Genomic DNA, 18,931 nt, shown 5'->3' with positions numbered 1-18,931 from the left:
TATGATTTCATGTGGAAATTCCATGAAATCTCCAGCTTTAACCTCAGAAATAGAGTTAGCAGTAAAGCCTAGTTAGTTTTTACAAGTCATACTAATTTTCAAACACAAAAACTTCCATACTGACACAGAGTGACCTTCATGATTCTTGTTATTTAAAGATTCTATTCAGCCTTTATGATGGATTAACTAAGCTCTTTATTGGAAACTCATAGATGCCCAATGATCATTGATCATCTCCAGGCTACACAGAATGTGCAGAGCACGTTCCCAATTAGTACTTTCTCCATGCATGTGTTGCTTCCAAAGGGCTGATATTCAAAAATCATGAGGAAAAAAAAGAGATGGAAATTGATTATGAGGAAACATTTTTATACAAAAGATGTGAATGGAAATTAGGTCCTCAGGACGCATTTATTGTAAGAGCAGAAAGATGCATTCTGTCATTAAGATAGTTTTTGTTGGGAAAACTAGTCTTGGTTCAATAAGGAAGTGAAAACAACTATTTGATATAAACAAAACATGAAAACAGTGAGGAAACTATGCATATTGATCAATATAAAAAAATTGCTCTGCAAATTGATAACACGAAACTAGAAATATGAAGGAAAATCCATAGCAGATATTTTCTACATATACCTGAATTAAAAAAAAGAGGTCATAGTGAAGGCATAGGTTCTTCTAAATTGCAAGGCACAAACTGTTAAAATAAAAGGGGTATTTGGTGCAGGGTTCTTGGTTTTGTTTGTTTTAAAAAAAGTAACTTCAGGAGATCAGCTAAAAACATTCCTCCACTTGATGGCAACTGTTTATTTTTGTCAGAGGCGTTTTGCTCATCTGGAAGGAAATGCATAAGGCATAACTCATTTCGTAATTAGTTTTGGTGAAATCGGCTGGCCAAAAAATGTACTACTACATCTGGGAATGACATAAATTACTATATACCTGCCCCAATCATGAATACAGTTGGGGACAAACCTACTTTTATAGTGCTATAGAAATATATGCCTTGAAGCCAGGGCTATGTGTTTAAATTAGGCAAAAATTCCTAGTATATAAAGCAGGGAACACATTAGCATGCTATTTCATATCAGGCTTATTTTATAATTTTATATATGGTTTCATTTCAGTACCACTTTGTAAGTGAAAATCTTTATGGTTCGGTTTGGGCTAAAGTTTGCTCTTTGTAATTTCCTATTTCACTGATGACTAATTAATAGTAATTAAAACAATCTTCAAAGAGTCTGCCTTACCAGGATTTGGATGTAGGTCCACCCTAACATGTGCAGCAGTATTTTAGTGTTGGACTAAAACTAGAGGTCACATAACACTCTGCAGATTGCAGAGCTGTAAGTAGAAAAATTCATTGCAGGGGGTATGTCAGGGAAAAATTAATATGAAAACAACAAACCAACACCCCTCCCCCCCCAAAAAAAAACCCAAACAAAACAACCAAATCCCAAAACAAGAAGGAAATACAAAAACTAGAACCAAAAAACCCTAAAACCAACCAACCAAGCAAAACCCCACCCCAACAAACACATTCCTTTGGCTATGATTTTTTTTAATGAATGCGTATGGTTATAGCTTATCCCACAAAGCAAAGGCTTTTACATGAATGGCTTTTACATACGCGAACATGAACGTTCCCTCTACACCTGATGACCAGCCCATACCACTCCTTTGGCTTTTGTCTGTGGTACTATACATTGACCACATAGCATCTCTGGCCACTAGAGCCGGTTCAGCGTGATGCAGGATTATCGTACACCAAGAGCCAAGTGTGGGAAAAGTGACCTCCACTATTAGCACCAGTGGAAGAGGTAATGAGGAAAATTTGAGCATCGAATTCGAAAATTTTAGGGAAGGGAGACTTCCACGAGGTATTTTAAACAGCGTACCTCCATAGGAGGGGATGTGAGTAGCGGAACACTTGTTACTGTGATCCCCAAACCCATGTCCCTGTGCTTCAGGAAACTTCTCCTTGCAGGAAACGCCTCCCTGTGCTGGCCCAGTCCCCGGCTCAGCAGCAGCCGGACCGGCCCCGGCCCCAGTCCCAGTCCCAGCCCCGACCCCAGCGCCGCCCCCGCGGCCGCCCCCGGCAGCAGCGCAGGTCGGGCAGGCTGGGCGGGCAGGCTGGTCGGGCAGGCTGGGCGGGCGGCGGGAGGAGCGAGGCGCGGCCGGGCCGGGCTGGGCCGGCACAGCCCGCAGTGCCCTTCCGCAGTGCCCGCCCGCGGGAGGCTCCGCTGCCCGGCTACTGTTCTTGCCGGACTTTCGGGCTGCTGTCCTTTTCCAGCCCTTCTGTGCCCGCGGCATGGCCGGGGTGCCACAGGGAGAGCGCCTCTCCTTCCGCGCCTTCCAGGCCGCCCGGCCCGCCGGGTGCGAGTATGGGTATGGGCACGGAGACGGGCTGAGCGGGCTCCGGGAGCGAGAGTTCCCCCGGCTCCGAGGTACCGTGGGCGGCCCCGAGGGGCTGGAGGGGGCGGGCAGGACTGCGGGGGGCGGGCCGGAGGCGGGGGACGCCCGGGCCATTCCCGTCTCGACTCGTCTTCTGGCCTTGAAATCGCTGGTGCGAGGAACCGGAGGCGGGGATGCTGGGAGGAAGGGACGCGCTCAGCTTGCTGCAGTTCTCTCAGCTATAGGAAGGCGATAAGGGGGCGCTCTCCTCCCTCTCACTCGCTCCCTCTCCCCTAATGCCCCAGAGGTGCCGTGGGTCCAGTGTTTTGATACAGCATTTTGATACAGCAGCAAAATGCAAAGAGAGAGATTCAGGGCGGGGGAAGGAGGGGAGGGAGAAATAAAAATGGTAAACCAGCCCTTGGCTAGCAAAAGTTTGTGGTTAGGCAGGCCTTTGTGAACTACTTTTGCAGATTTGTATGGATTTTCCCATCCCCCAGCATTCAGCATCCTTGCACATGCTACGTCAAATCTAATCGTGATGGTTATAAAACAGCAATTTATTTTACTTAAAGGGGTATTTTACTTAAAGTGCCCATGATATTAGCACTTCAGAATACTTGGGGGAAAAACAAAGTGGGGAGTGGAGTAAATAATATCAGTTTGGATGTCCTGAAACTGCTATTTAGGCCACTCTTTCTGTTAAGTTTCATATTACTTCTCTTTTCGTAGTATCTTTGAATTCTGGTTATCAAATACAGGAGTGGGCTTTCTCACACAGGGGTGTTTAGTAAAGAATGGAGTTACACTTTGCTTCTAGAGGGATGTGGATAAAAATTAAGCAACAGTTTGAAGAACCTTAAGATTCAGTAGTTGATTTCACAGTCTGGTTTTAGGCAGATTAGTTGTGTCACTGAAAGTTTGAATACAAGAAATTGCTTGTTCTAAATTCAAACTTAGATTCTGAAGAGTGGGTGTTTTGTAACTCAAACATTATTTAGGCATTTAAGCTAATGACTTTTCAAAACTCCCAAGTATCAGAGTCATTTCTCAGAGGCTCCCCAGTTTTGAAATGAAGTGTATCTGGTAACGAATGATGTCTGGTAAATCAGTCTGGTTCCCAAAGAGAGGTTACTGCAAAGGCAGAGCATTAGGAGTTTTCTTCCATTTGAAAATATTTTGGCTAATGTAGGCTACTGAGTTACACTTTGGTTATGCAACCTACTAAAATAAGATGTAGATGATAGATAATTTAGAGTATTTGTAGAAAAAGATAAATAGGTATGAAATAGAATCTGCAACACTATTAGCTAATCGAAATCACATAATTGTCTATGGTAAGATGACCTACGTTGCAAATTCCTTCAGCCCTTTGTTTTCCTCTTTCAAATTTTAGCATTATCCAATTCGGAAACCCATCATCCATTCATCTTGAAAGCTTGTCACCTCTGTGAGGAAACTCAACATCCCTTAACTGGTTGCTGTACCTGCGTGTGGTATCCTTTGTCTTAAAAACAGTGGCATATCTCCTCTAGTCAAGAACTTGTGCCTTCAAAAAATTACCAGCAGTGCCAAATGAAAGGTGTCCGGGGACAGATTCCTAGGCCACATGTCCCCTGCCTTACATGTCTTTTTGTCTCAAAGCTGACTAAAAGTCCAGGATGGACTCCAGGAACTAACTGACAGTGGAGCAGTGTGTATGACAAGCATGTTGCTTGTATTTATACCTTGGGCTCCTTTTATTTACCCATGTAGATATATCCCCACTTGCTGAAGGTCTTGGCACATTAATGTTGATGTTATAAAAAGTTTTTTAAAGCTCTAGATTTTGTTGCCTTGTGGAATTAAGGCAAAGGAAAGGTGGCTATTGTACAGGTTGGCAGTAGCAATAGTAAGTAAAGGAACCTTCTCCAGATGACTTAGCAAAAATGAGAATTTAGCTGCTCAACCATTTTCAGTGGCCTGCCAGAATGTGCAGGTTGTGGAATGAGGTAGAAGTTTTACATCTCTAGTGGCCTTGGATCAGCCCTGTGGATAAGTCCTGACTGGACAAACAGTGATTCACTAAGGAACTTGTAGCTGTTCATGGGGTTTATCTCTGCTGGGTGTCTCCCTACTGCACCAAGTTCCTGCAATTTTATCCCTTCTAGTAAAAAGCAATCTTAACTTGTTCCATTAGGCAAAAGAGAATGACTTCTATTTTAAGGAGTTAACAGTAGTCATAGAATCAGAAAATGATTTAGGTTGGAAGGGACCTTAAAGATCACCTAGTGCCAACCCTCTTGCCATGGGCAGGGACACCTTTTACTAGACCAGGTTACTCAGAGACTCATCCAGCCTGGCCTTAGACACCTCCAGGTATGGGGAGTCCACAACCTCTCTGGGAAACCTTTTCCAGTGTCTCACTACCCTTATAGTAAAGAATTTCTTCCTAATATCTAATCCAACCCTGTCCTCTTTCAGTTTGAAGCCATTCCTCCTTGTCTTATCAGTACGTGTCTTTGTGAAAAGTCCCTTTCCATCCTTCTGGTAGGTCCCCTTTAGGTACTGGAAGGAGCTCTAAGGTCTTCAGGCTGAACAACCCTAACTCTCTCATCCTGTGCTCTGTTTATTTGGGGTACGCCTTAAACGTCTTGCCATCATTAAAGCTGGTTAGAAGTCCAGATTTTGCTGCTCACTTTTCTTGTGAACAGAGTTTTTTGAGTCCCTGTCTAGATATCCATGAATTAAGCCTAATGTTCAATTTTGGAAGTGTAATCTTCTGAGCACCATGTGATAATAATTATTGCATATCAATCTATTCGCTTCTTCCTGATTGCTGATGTTTTGTGGCATCCTCTCAGGACATCTTGTGCAAATTATGTTCTCTGGGGAAGGCATAAATTTTTTTGGTGTTTGCTTCCATGGTGCTTGGGCTTCTGTTTTAGCTCTAGTATGAATAGTTGCACAAATGCCTGTTGAGAAGAAGGCACAACAGACGTGTTATAGGGAACACCAGCTACCAGGCGTACTGTGACACCAGGATATTTCAAAGGTGGTCTACCTATGGTCCTAACAAAGTCTTGGGGAGTTTCACTTACAGCTCCATTGGAAGGAAAGTAAGGCTCATACTCAGTTTGTGTTGGGGATTTCCCCTTCAGGTTTTGTGAAGAGATAAAAGGAAGTACTTTACTTCCTTAAATCAGCAGGGATCTGTCTCTTTGGCACAGAAGCCTTAAATTTTCTCTTTTAAGCCAGTTTATCTTCACTTTTGTAATTCAAGGGCTGTTAGCTGATGGCTAGAGCAGCCCCTTCTAAAAATATATGTGGAGTCTGTGAAACGGATCCCTGTTTCACAGGCAGCAGTATATGTGCAATATGTGACCTTGACTTTAATCTTGTGAGCAGCATACCCTTATCTGCAGTGTAGGATTTTAAACTGTGCTTTCAAAATGGATAAGGAAATCAGCAGGAGTTTATAGATTCTGTTGTTAAGTAATGGGGATGAATATACTTCTGTGATGTTTATCATAGCAAAGAAAATATCAGCTTTTGTTTGTATTGTGGTTTTAAAAAAGAAAAAGCTGACGTGATTTCAATGCAGCACTTAATCCCAAGATACCTTTCCACTTTCAGTTGTGTGCCAGTGTTCTCTTTATATAGCTGTGGTGGATTAGTGGGAGATTTCCAAGAGCAATAAGCAGTGGATATTCATCCCCAAACAAAAATCAACATGTATTTGAGAGTATGTATTCTTTAAGGACTGCTGACTATTTGAAGACAGTCTTTAACTGAGGTGAGGTGGACTGTCACACTTAAAGTCAAATTAGTTGCTGTTCTGTACTTCAACAACAGTCAGGACAAATCATCTTACCTTAATAGCATGAATATTTGTGATATGTGTGATTACATACAAATAACAATAATAACACAACTTGCCTGTTAAACAAAAAGAAAAAGCAAACTAGGCTTTGAGTAACAGAATTGGCCTTTATTTCTTTGGAATTCCAATGATGTCCTGTGAACCAGTCAGCTGTACGAGAGCTTATTGTGTTGTTCAGTTAAGGAATAGCTGGGTACTGGATCTGACCTTACACAAAAATAAGTCCTTTTAACTCATATTGCTAGTAATTATTTTCCTGTTAGTAGGAGATCTTCTCTTTGTGCTGCAGTTAGTCCTCAGGGGCTTGGTTAGCAAAAGTCAGCTCTGTCCTCTGAGAACAGAAAAGCCTGTTTTGTCACGTTTGGGATAGTCTGGTGTTTTGGCTGAATTTCAAAAGTAGGAAATACATTCTGATGTGTCAGCTCAGAGTAATTTTGTTGATAGGTAGCTGATGCTCACATTTTATGAAACTTGTGAAGATGAGTGTACTGTAAGCCTGAAGAGTTGTGCTCATCTCATGATTGCAAATGTAGGCGACACCTTAGATTCTCTACTGCTTTGCCAGTTTGCTTGCCTTGTCAAACCAGATATTCTACCAGCCTCATGTCTGAGGTTTTTTCTTTATTTTGAAAAATAAAAAAAAAATTTGGAATAATTTTTGTATCCTAAAATAATTAGAGATTTTATTATTTTTTTACATCTATGGAGGTTTTTGGGGTTTGTTTAGTTTATTTTTTATTGTTTTGGGGATTTTTTGAGAGTATTCTGTTTGATCTGGTAGCTATCTTCTGCATGTGTATATGTTACTTTCTGCTGACTTTATAATTATTAGTAATTTTTATCTGTGGAAGAATCTTTTTAATCTCATTTTTTCTTTTTCTTGAAGACTAAGTGACTGTATTTTCAGCAAAACCTTTTAGAGTTAGGTTCTTTGAGCGATAGTTTTCTCTGACCAAATTAGCGATATGCAAGTCTGATCACGCTGTTTAAAAACCAGTTTGATAATGAGGGATAAGTTTATTTTGATTCATTTTTGTCTAAAGTCTATGCTGAACCAGGCATGTGCCATTTTATGGTCAAATACAATGCTTATTGTGATTCCATGATGCCCACCCACCCATTGCTGGCCAGAGTTAAGCCAGGCAGCTACAGTCCCAGGAGAGGCAGCATCTCCTGGAAAGGACAAATTATTTCACCCACATGCAGAGATTAGTGTATGTAAATGTTAATCCAGTGCTTACCTCTCCTACCAAGATGGCAGCAAAAGCAATGTGATGGCAGCAAAAGCAATGAGACTGCTTTTGTTGCCTCATTGGAAGATTCTGTATAGCTAGAAGCACTGCTAATTGTGCTGGAGAATAAGTCTCACTGAGTTACCTTATCTCTAGCTCATCCTGAACAGAGGTAAAATCTTCTAAACCTTTTGATTTTGGTGTCTAAAGCTCCTCTTCCTACCACTCTGCAAGCTTGTTCGCTCTTTCCTCAGTGGCTGTGAGATCTCTGGTGACCTGCTCCTGTTCTCAGTAGCCTCTCTGTCACAGTGTGATTTAATTTTGTGGAACACCTTTTTTTTTTTTTTTTTTTCCCACTTAGAAGGCAAAAGAAAGCAAAAGCAATTATCTTTTTTGAAGAAGGATGCTGGCAGACAGTTTGAAATGCTAGAAGACGACTGGGAAGATGTGTTTAATGGGTGGGGAAGGTATCCTAAAAAGAAACTGTTGTGTGGGAAGTGCAACCACACAACTACACGACAATTATTTTGTTAAAAAAAAAAAAATACTCAAGTAAAGCCTTAATGCTTCCTGTTGATTTCAAATTTGCATTTATCTACATAAGCTCTTGTCTAAAAAATTGATATCAAAGAGGAAGCGTGTGTGGAGCATAAAGTGGATTTAGTAACAGTAGTTGTGTGTTAGTTTCAGATGTTTTCGTCTGCCTAGATAGAAGTAACAGATACTGTTAGGGAATTCCTTAGCATTTCAAGGTTCAGAAGATAGTCTGCTCTATGCAGAACTGATCTTCCAATTGCTGTTAATGATGGACTTAGCTCTAAATGAAGAATAGTCATAATATTTCAGCACTGAATACAGTTTTAGTTACTTTAAAGTTTAGTTAGATGAAAAAAATTATCTGAAAGTTACAGGTTATCTCTGTTCTTTCTTGAATTGTATTATTCAGAGTAATAGACATAATGCATTTTTAGCTTGAGATTTGGTGTTGTAATACCCATATAAAGATGTTCACTGCACCATTACACTGACTCTGTAATCGCCTGTGTCACAACAAGGCATTTAAAACTCTCCCTGGAATACAGAAATGTGGAGCAGAAAAGCAAAGTCCCAAACCCTATAAACCTGATACAGTTGACATTAACTCAGAATATTCAGGGGGTATTTTAGAAATAAGTATTCAATCAATTCGAACTGGATTCTTTACAGCAGGAAATAATCATATGTGGTGTGGACATTAGATTTTTTAAATCAATATGTAGACATAAAAAGAAAAATTAGATTTGGAAAGATAATTTATGGAACTTCACAGATGCTGCAGGGTATCAGCCACCCATTTTAAAAAAAATGCACTTTTAATTAAAAGATACATTATCTCTAAAATTAATGTCTGTACAAGATGTATATTAGTATTTGAAAGTATTGAAACAGGCAGATGTTCTACTTAGAAAAGCACAAGATGCTTCTTATCTCTTACTCAAAAATTGGAAATGCACCAAAATCTTGTTCCTACAAAATCCCTTATCAGTGGAACTTCCTTCCTTCTCTTGCCTTTGCGTCCTCGTAAATTCTGCTGTTTGTCCTCCTCTGTTGTTCTGATTTTGCTACACGTGAGATGTGTATTGATTTCTTTCCAGCCTATTTCTGTGTGATGTATCTCATTTAATTTTTTAAAATTTGAAATGTAAGATTATTGATAAAAAACTATATGTAAGTTTCCTGACAGAAGTGATCTGCTTCTAGTGTTCCTGCACTTATAATGGAATTTTCTCTGCAAAATCAGAACCTGGCATGGGACGCTCTTGAAATTTCCATCATGTGTTATGGTAGCAATTCCTGTATCTGAGCTACTTGTCAGAAGTCAGTGTAAGGACGAAGAAATGGAGAGGTGGGAGGTGAGATTTTGTTGATCAACTTGATTCTTTGCATACTTGGTATCAGAGAGATGCTGCAAAGGCATCGCTTGGATGTGAAAAGACTGTCATTGAATTCAAGAAGACCATACTGCAGAGTGCTGCAAAGTAAAAAGCACTAATGTGAGAGGGTGATAAATGGGTAGACAGCACAATATGTTTGCACAGCAAGAGGCTAGTAGCATGCTTTACTCTGAGATGAAATTTAGGAAGTGGAATGAGCTCCCAAATGTCTCAGGCTTTTTATAGTAGGTTGTCTTGGCCCAAGCCATCAATGCAGATGTTTTCCTTAATGTGACACTAAAGTACTAGTAAGGTGGGTTTTTAAAATTTTTTTTGCTTCCCTGAATTTAAAAAGGGAACTAAAAAGAAATTCTTGTTAGGAATATGCCAGCTTAGGGTTGGTATATTTTTTTCTCTTCCTAATTTAATAATGCTGTTGCTGTTACCATGTCTGTGTATTGAGAAAGACTGATTGATTCCTGTCTCACTTGGTTGGAGGGGATGTGTTTTGTGGAGGCATTAGGAAAAATGGGACGGGAATGTCAAGAGTTATGGAGAAGCAGGGGTATAGTAGGGCAGGAAGGCATAAAGGCAGGCCACAAAGCCTGACTCACTAAGTCAGACTTAATTAGTTTCATTGCTAATGAGGCAAGTTGTTACGCTCCTGGCAGTATTTGTGGCAGCCCAGATAGATCCTGTGCCATGGTGCTCTTTGCCCCTTCACCTTCTGTCCTTCTATAGAGAAGCAATTGCCTGCGAGATGCCTGTGATGGGGATATGACCCCACGTAGGCAGCTGTTGTGAGACCGTCATGCAGGAAACTGTTAAGTCACTCTTTTTCCATTACGTGAGATACACATATTAAATTGGAAGGCAGAACTTGGGGAGAGGTCTTTCTCTCCCTGCTATTTTATTTCCCTCTTCTTACTTTCATCCTTGTCCTGACTCACTCCTTGTTTCTTGTAACAGCGGGGGGAATATGGCTTTAACAAGAAAAGTGAAAAAAAGATGTGGTTTCTGTGTTCATTCAGATTAGTCCCTGGAGCACCAGGATCTAAAATGCTTTTAAAAGAAAGCTGAGAACATGACTGGACAGGGTTTTTGTCAGTTACGGTCTTCCTAAAAGAGAGAGATGTGATCGCAAGGATGTGATATTTTGGTGACATCATTAGCTGAGGAAAAATGATTACACAACTAAGCTTACTTCTTCTAGAAATATGCAGAATAATATTCTAAATTAAATTTTGGAAAGATGACAGGAAGCTTATTTGAAGAAATATTCATTAATTAAATTAATGTTGTGTGAATCAATTTCATTAATGCACAATTAAACACCAAATATCACTGTTTATACCCCTTTGCAAACTTATGAACAGGTCAGGTGAAATTACACAGTCATCAGAAAGTTTGTCCGGTAATATCTTCCTGAAGAAGAAATTGAAGACCAGGATTTTCCACATTTTTATGTTCATGCCACACAGCACATTAAGTTGTCATAATTCAGTAGTTTGGAACTGATGGTATCAGTAATGGGTTCCAACATGTGTTGCCTTTCTTTAAAAAAAAGGACTTTGTATTGCTGTTGAGTAAAATACACTGTTTGTCTGCTCTGACATTCATTTCCCAAGTAACTTATTAAGAAGTGTAACTTATTAAATATGTGACTTGGAGTTGCATTTTTATTTATTTGTATACGTACCTATAATTTCTTTTAATGGTAAACAGTTACAATTGACTAAAAACAAAATGTTACTTGGCTGCTCTGGCAGTATGCAACTTTTTATAAATGTCATCATTTTTCATTCATCACACACTAGGAAAATATTCATTACAGATTTAATCAATTTAGGAGTGTGTAAGCCCAGTGAGAAGAGTGGTGACTTTTCTTAATACCCTGTCCAATCTCAGTTGTGATGGATAATTTGTTTTGATAATGCACATTTTCTTCTTGTGAGACTGGATAAAAACAGAGAAGTGAAAGTGGTTAACTAGCAAGAACTCCCTACCTGGTGGACTGAATGGCCCAGAATTAAAAACTGCATGAAAAAGAAGCCTTTACCATCTGCAGACATGCTACTTTCTTCACCCCCCACACATAAACCCAGTAGTATTCCCAGCTTAGCTGGGAAGCTGAGTGAACTGGTGTTTGGACAAAACTGTATGTATATTATTGCATTCTGTTGTTGGTCATAGAGTTTGTGTTCACAAACAAATGACATATTTGATTGATTTATAAATTCCCATAAGACTGTAAATGCCTCAGAAGTAACATATTTTTGTCCAGTATTGGAATGGGCTGTCCAGGGAGGTGGTAGAGTCACTCTCCCTTGAAGTGTTCAAGAAAAAACTGGATGTGGCACTCAGTGCTGTGGTTTATTGGACAAGGTGGTGATCGGTCAAAGGTTGGACTCAATGACCTAAGAGATCTTTTCCAACTGTAAAGATTCTACGATTCTGTGATATCATGGAAGGTCATCATTAAGTGTAGCAATATGATAATGTTCCTCTTCTTACCACCTTAGCATAGATGCTTAGTGACAGGTACAATGCTGCCAAGACAGCCTAATATAACAAATGCAGGATGACTGTTTGCCCTTCTAAAAAGGAGATAATCTAATACTAGTATAAGTGCATAAAAAATATGCCATTTAAATTCATTAGAAGTGACTTGGAAGACTTGCAGTACATAAGAAATAAACTAAAAACCATGTAGGATATATTTTGGGTAATGTGAAATTACATAGAAGAGATATTAAAATGTATAAATAACTTTTAAGGGATGGCTGCAAAGGTGTAGTTTTAAGGTAGATTAAGGAAATAAGAGCGTGACACCTCTGAACTGCACTGCAGCTCACTTTTTCCTGGGACGTGCAGTCCCTGTGACTGGGACCTACAAACTCTCCTTTCCGTTTGTTTACAGCTATTTCTGGTTTGACTGAGGTGCATGTCCCTGCCAGATTTTTTTTGGATGATGAAATTAAGCCCTCTATTTTATAGATTGGTAGCTGTCTAGTTAATGTTATATCAATGGATTGTCTTAGTATCTCTCCAAACTCACCAAGAGCAGAAATACAGTAGGAAGGGAGAAAACTATGACAGTTGTAGTGGGAAAATCACTTTCTGTGTACATTAAATGTCCCCAAAAGCCATCTTAAATTGCAAAGCTGGAGTCTTCATGAGGATCACTCTTCCTTCCTTCCTCCCTCCCTCCCTCCCTTCCTCCTTCCCTCCCTCCATCCCTTCCTGCCTACCTGCCTGCCCGCCTCCCTTCCTGCCTGCCTGCCTTCCTGCCTTCCTGTCTCCCTCTCTCCCTGCCTTCCTTCCTACTTCCCTTCCTTCCCTGCAAGTTCTCTTTGATGTAGGTCTTGTTGAATCTACAGTTATAAATCTGCTAATTTTTTTGTAAATTAATTGTGGATTTCAGTGAAACTATTCTAAATTCATGCTCAGGTGAAACTCTCTAAAGTGAGAATTAACTAAAAATTTATGGCACTAGCAGTTTTATCTGCTCTTTGTCCTTCAGGGTCAGTTCCAGAGTAACAGATTAACTTCTCTAATGATCAGAAAATTAATAATATGTTTTGCTTCTGCAGACTAAAACCAGAATAAAGGCCCTGATTTTAGGTTTAGGTGGAAATTTAGCTTTTCATTAATTAGTATAGCAGCTAGTGATGTACTCGCAAATTAGCTAATGGCTCTACAGCATTGAAGGGATTACCATGCATTGAAGTGGTTTTCCTATGAGTAAAACAATGCAATTATAACTGCAGCATAAAGGAAATCTATTCCTTGGGAAGCACCCTTTTTATCTTTTGGATACTCACAGTTTAGGATTTGTTACTGTTAAATATTTTCCTTAAGAAGAGTTGATCATGAGTGGCGATTCCCAGTTTAGTTGCATTCTTTAAAGCTTCTGCTGTCTGTGAAACACTGGGCTGAATGAAGAGGTGACGTATGAGGAAGGGGGAAGGAGGCAGATGTCTGGGACAAAAAATAAGCTTCTTCAATATCAATTTTTCCTGTTGCAATAAGCTCTTACTATAGTGACTTTCATAGCTCATTGTCAAGATTAGTTTTAAACCTTCCATCTTTTATTTTTGTAGAGGCTTAAGTGTTTTTGCTTGGAAAATAGAATTTAAAGTGATCTTTAGGTATAAGCTACTGTTTGGAAAGAAACCAGACTTTTGGGAGTGAGGGAAGCAGTAACAATGAGGTTGTCAGGAGCTGCGTTATGTTCAGGCTTGGTAAAGAGTGCAGAAAGCATCATTGCACCACATGGCTGTGGAACCGGGACTGCCTTCTAGTGAGCACTGCCATGGCCCCAGCTTCTGCTGACCCACTGGGAGAGATGTGGGCACAGAAGAAAATGCCTTCCTGTGGAACTATGGGAACCCTCCTTGCGATATAGGCTGTACAAAAACAAATGCTCCCTCCATCCCCAGTTTTTCAATATCAGCTTTCCCAAAGCATGGGGGCTACTCCAGTGAAATGCCTTCTAGGGGTTGACGCCATCTATTTCTCTCTCTTATAACTCATCCTCTTGGTTGTCCTTCGAAGCCTATAGTATGAGGTTGAGTATTTTGTGAATGATGAAAATGCATAAGTTCTAATAATGGCCAGTCTTCGCGAGCGAAGATTTGGGAAAGGTCATTAACCCTTCGAGCCTGCGCAGTGGATTTTTTAGGTGAGACACAGCGTGCGCTGAACTGAGCCCACCCTTTAATCCTGAGGTTCATCTGCCGGGGCCGAGCAAGCTTGGACAGTGGCAGTGAGGGTCTCAGGACGTAGGTTTGTTTAGAGTGACCTTCTCTTAGATGGATTGCCTTACAGGGCTGACGAGCTCCATCTGCCCGGGGGGCTGGGAATCGAACCCGGGTCGCAGCGGTGAGAGTCCTGCACCCTAACCACTACATCAATACTTTATTTTAGTGAGTTTCCTTTCTACCTGATATTTTTCAAGAGTTGGAGGAAATCTTCCCCTCTTTTCCCCCCATATGTCAAATCTAAAAACATCTGCTTTCACTGGAATATTTATATCCTGATTAGAAATAATAAAGGCAAATCCAGCTTCTTAGCTGAAGCTACCCATTTAAAAAACATTATGAAAACCTCTTTTCCTTTGGATGGGTGGACTGTTGCCGAGTTCACAGTGTGTAATGCTTGTTTGGAGGCACTCAGTCAATTCTCAAAGCTTTGCATCACTGAGCGTGACAGCTCCTGAGAGATTAAATAGCTGTTACCGTCAGAACTTTAATCAGTTTTTCTTCCATTTCTGCAAGTACAGGGAAGGATAGGTGTACTTGTAAAGTGTCACAAGGATTACACTGCAGCGCTTCTGGATAAACTTCAGTGGCACTGAAGAGGGGGAAACAGTACCAAATAATCTCATGACAGCTGTTTCTAAAAGTGTTCGATCAGATCTTCAAATCTTAATACTAGATACCTTGTGTACATCCAGCCTCTGATACCAGTCACTTCTGCATCTGTTTTCTTCCATTCTAGTGGTAGAAATGTGATTAGGTACTAAACTAATCCAATAGCAGTTAATTTACAATGAACTCTCCTCAATCTTACATGTAAAATGATTTATAATGAGTGGGTATTGGGAAGTTTGGGGGAAAACCTGCCTTCAGCTAATTCCCACTCCTTCAAATGCCTCTTAAACTTAATGTTTAGAAAATGTATTTTATCTTTAAAAAGTATCTGGATTGTTTTACATGGGTTCTGTTTAAACAGCATGAGAACTCTCAAATGAGTAAAGTTGATATTTATAATATAGTTATAAAAAATCTTCCAGGTATGAGGGGTGGGGCATGGAAGGGAGCCTCTTGTTTTTTTCCTTTAGGACAAGAGACTGGGGGAGTGGCATTGTGGAATTGATTTGTTTTGATTTGTTTATTTGTTTGTTTTATAATCTAGCTACATGGCTACATGACTTGTAGTCTTTCTACACGTCTCCTTTTTTTTTTTTTTTCTGGCTGTAGATTGAATTTCTACTTAGTTGTAGAAAAGAAATAGCTGAATCTAGAGGAGAAATTTTACTGTTTAGGCTCATAATTTAAATGAGTTATAGCGAGTGTTGCACGCATTGAATCTACTTCACTGCACTGTGTATTCCATGTGGAACGACACAGAAGAAAACTGCGATCGAGTCTAATATATATAGTCTCTGGATATATGTTGGTTGGGGTTCCCAGCTTGTAGACAGGAATATATGAGAAAAATGAAACACTAGAGAAAAAAGGTTATACAAGGAAGAATCTATTCCCGTCAAAACTGATTGTTTCTTATTGTTTTTCCACTGAGCAGTTATTACAATGGGTATATATACAAATCTAAACATAAATAAATATAAATAAATGCCTCTCCCTATATAAATCCAGGAATTTTACTCTCCCTGTGATGCAAACACAAAGTGCCCAACCGTCGTCTTTCATAGCAGAAGGAAGAAAAGTGTTTCAAGTTGAAAGGGGGACAGAGGCAAAAAGAGCATGGAGTAGGCATAGGGAAAAATTTGCCCTTAATGCCTTTCTTGTTGTCCGTCTGTGAGCAAAAGTGGGAGAACGGAAGCCCATAATTTGCTCTGTAGGAAAGAAAATAGTCTGAGTACAGCATGCAATAACTGATCTTACACGGTTCACTGTATATCTGTACCCTGACTTCCTGTGGAGGTAAAATATGAGATACCTGGTGTCTGTACAAAATTTTGAGGAATACAGGCTTTCCATCTGGAAACAAACTTCCTCAAAGCAGTTATCTCGCATGAAACCTGTATTGTGTTCTGTGCAGCTAATTGCCTGAGTTCATTCTAGCTTTACTAGTGGGGAGCCATTAATTGCATTATGATCGTGATTACATGACATAATAGGGATCATTTCCATTCTGGTATTTATGGCACAGACTTGGAAAGGAGTTCTTAGAAGTAAAGGGGTTTGGATTGAAACATATAGAACCAATTGTTGTATGCACTGAGTTAGATGCATTCCTTGAGTTATCGTTGTGTCAGAATATTTTGACCCAGATTTTTTTCCCTTTAGTTGTTTGAAATTTGGGTACTCTACTTTGAAATGTGGTGGGCAGGTTGAGGCAGCTAGCTGAATCTGATTTACAATAGTTGTGATTTTACAATTCTTTGAAAATCCTGTCCTTCTTGAGGTAACTGTAACTAAGGATACAAATGACGGCACTGTAAGATACTAATTTTAAAATTTAAATTTTTATTTAACCAGTTTGATTTTCTTGTTGCTTTGCTTAGAGTTATAATCCTTTCTCTTACATTTTCCAGAGCCCTAACCCATACCTTGGCCTTTCTGGAAATGCCTCCACTGCGAATGTTTTGTAACTATTTTAGAATTGATGTGTTTAGGGTTTTAATTTTTATATGTCCAGAGTATTCTTTTGGTGAAAAATGTTCATGCAGTTTTGCTAAAAAGTAAACAGGAATTACAAATTAATTTCATCTTACCGACAAATAAGTAGCTTTAAAATGCAAATGTACTATTGTTGCCTTAAACATACTTGCTTTGAGGGAATAGGGTGATATTATGTCCACAAGCACAAATTCAACAAAATATAGAAGTTTTGGGATATAATAAGAGCTCATTACAGAAATATATATATCTCAATGCTATTCTGAGTTGTTACTTCTAGTTATAGAAAGTCTAAGGAAGTATTTGAAAATTAACAGTGCATAAATTAGCTTTGAAATATTAGCAAATTACTATTACTTTTCCAATTACAATAATATTGTTCATTATTAATTTGATAATTCATTGTCATAAATAATGCTCACCTCACTTAAAATTCCTCTCCACCTTCACTTCATCTCACAGAATCAATTCCTGAATTTCTTAGGTTGTATCACTCTCCATGTGTCACCTGACATCCTTTGCCCATGTAAGGAACAGGTGTGTTCAGCCGTCTGGTTTGTTCAGCATTGGTAGAAGTGGTCTGTAAAGAGGGAACAGGCTTTGGCCTGGCTGGGGAACTCCAGCAACTCCAGCACTTCAGTATGGCTGTGCTAGTTATGGAGGCTCCACATAGGACCTTGCTACCCATAGTCAGGATCCAGTCCTGTAGTCAGTTCTGGAGGCAGAGTATGCTATGCGTGGTTTTATCTAGATACTATTTTCAAGTATCTTGTGTCAGAAATTGAGTAAGATATGTTGTATGAATGTTCCGTCTGGTCTTGTCATTTATTCAAATATTATACAGTTCGTGGGGAAAGACCTTGATTTTTAAATACGTAACGTTTTCTCAGCTGCCTTGAGGCAAAGTGCAATAGCTGATGTTGTGGCAGAGTTGTTATTTTAAGATCAGAATTCAGAGATTAGGGAAGCTATAATATTTGTTTTCCTGTGCATAATATTTTACTCATTCTCAAAGCTAGTCTAGTGTTACTGAGGCCATTTGTACTGAATAATTTATGGTGAAATTATAATTCTTTTTAATTTCTCAAGTCGTTAGTATGGAAAGAAGTCCTTTAATTGAGAGAAATTATGCTGTGATTTAGTGAAGCACAGCAAAATATTCTTCAGGTGTGTGCTTATAAAATCAGGATAATGTTGTAATTGCTTTATTGCTGGGTCCATTATAAAAAAAAGGAACAACTGTAAAACTCATTTTTGTAGCCAAAAGTATCCACTTGAAGGTTGCTACCAAATATAAAATTCTGTATATTTGTGTCAGTAGTGTCAAACTGTTACTGGGTTTGTGATGCTCAGATATTTATGACTCTTAGTACTAACATAAATCAGACTAACTTCACAGGTGGCCCCAAATACTACCTTTATTTAAATATAGAGCATCCTTATAAACAAAGTAAAGCTGCAAAGGAGAAGTAGTTGACTGAGTGGACTTGCATGGAGATGAACAGAATTAGAACTCAGTCCCCAGTACTGGAATTCTCTAGTGAATGCAAATTTATTCAAGTTAGAATTGTGCCTGACTCTCTTCAAAGACATCCACCGATAACTGTTGTTAAAGTATTGTTACCACATGTTGATATTGTTTTTCTTGAGTGTTGATGCTGTTCTGTAGATGTTAATTATGATTGAGATTGAAAGCAGATGTGATGACTTCTACGTTATCACTGCCAAAAATATCAAAATGTACAATAAGGAAAGCGTTAGAGAAGAGAAAGTGGAAAAGAGCTGTAAGGGAAGAGAGTCTTCAGATTCACATCTGCTTTGCCTTATGTTCTGCTACAAGAAGCGATATGAAAACACTAATTAACCTCTTAAGGGGATACTTATGTACCTATATTCATATAGCCATCTCAGTGCTGCATACACAGGCATGTTTGTGCATATTTGCAAATAAAGGTGTATAATATGTGCTTGGAGGAAACACTTAATCACCTAGATGCCTTGAATATACCTTGGGAGCAGTTCTTCATTTGATGTAACTAGTAAGCTGATTTATGTAATTTTGAGATTCTGTTGCTGTTGCCTGTTATTATAACTCTCCTATTCCTTTTGTCAATTTATTATTACAAATGTTGCACTTATAAAAATGATGCCTGGACTTCT

General features: G+C 39.3%; 1 protein-coding gene across 2 annotated transcripts in view; it reads left to right on the top strand.

The window, feature by feature from the left end:
• The first annotated feature begins 2,208 nt into the window (after window positions 1–2,208).
• MOCOS (molybdenum cofactor sulfurase) overlaps window positions 2,209–18,931 on the top strand; it is a 215,894-nt gene continuing 199,171 nt past the window's right edge. For both annotated transcript variants that reach the window (XM_017814904.1, XM_017814903.1), the window contains exon 1: window positions 2,209–2,447. In XM_017814904.1, coding sequence (XP_017670393.1) covers window positions 2,312–2,447 — 136 coding nt within the window. In that variant the 5' untranslated portion in view covers window positions 2,209–2,311. The remainder of the gene's footprint in view (window positions 2,448–18,931) is intronic.

This window comes from Lepidothrix coronata, unplaced genomic scaffold (genome assembly GCF_001604755.1).
Source record: "Lepidothrix coronata isolate B3197 unplaced genomic scaffold, Lepidothrix_coronata-1.0 Scaffold47, whole genome shotgun sequence".
Classification (NCBI taxonomy): Eukaryota; Metazoa; Chordata; class Aves; order Passeriformes; family Pipridae; genus Lepidothrix; species Lepidothrix coronata.
This window is presented reverse-complemented; position numbering and strand designations above follow the sequence as displayed.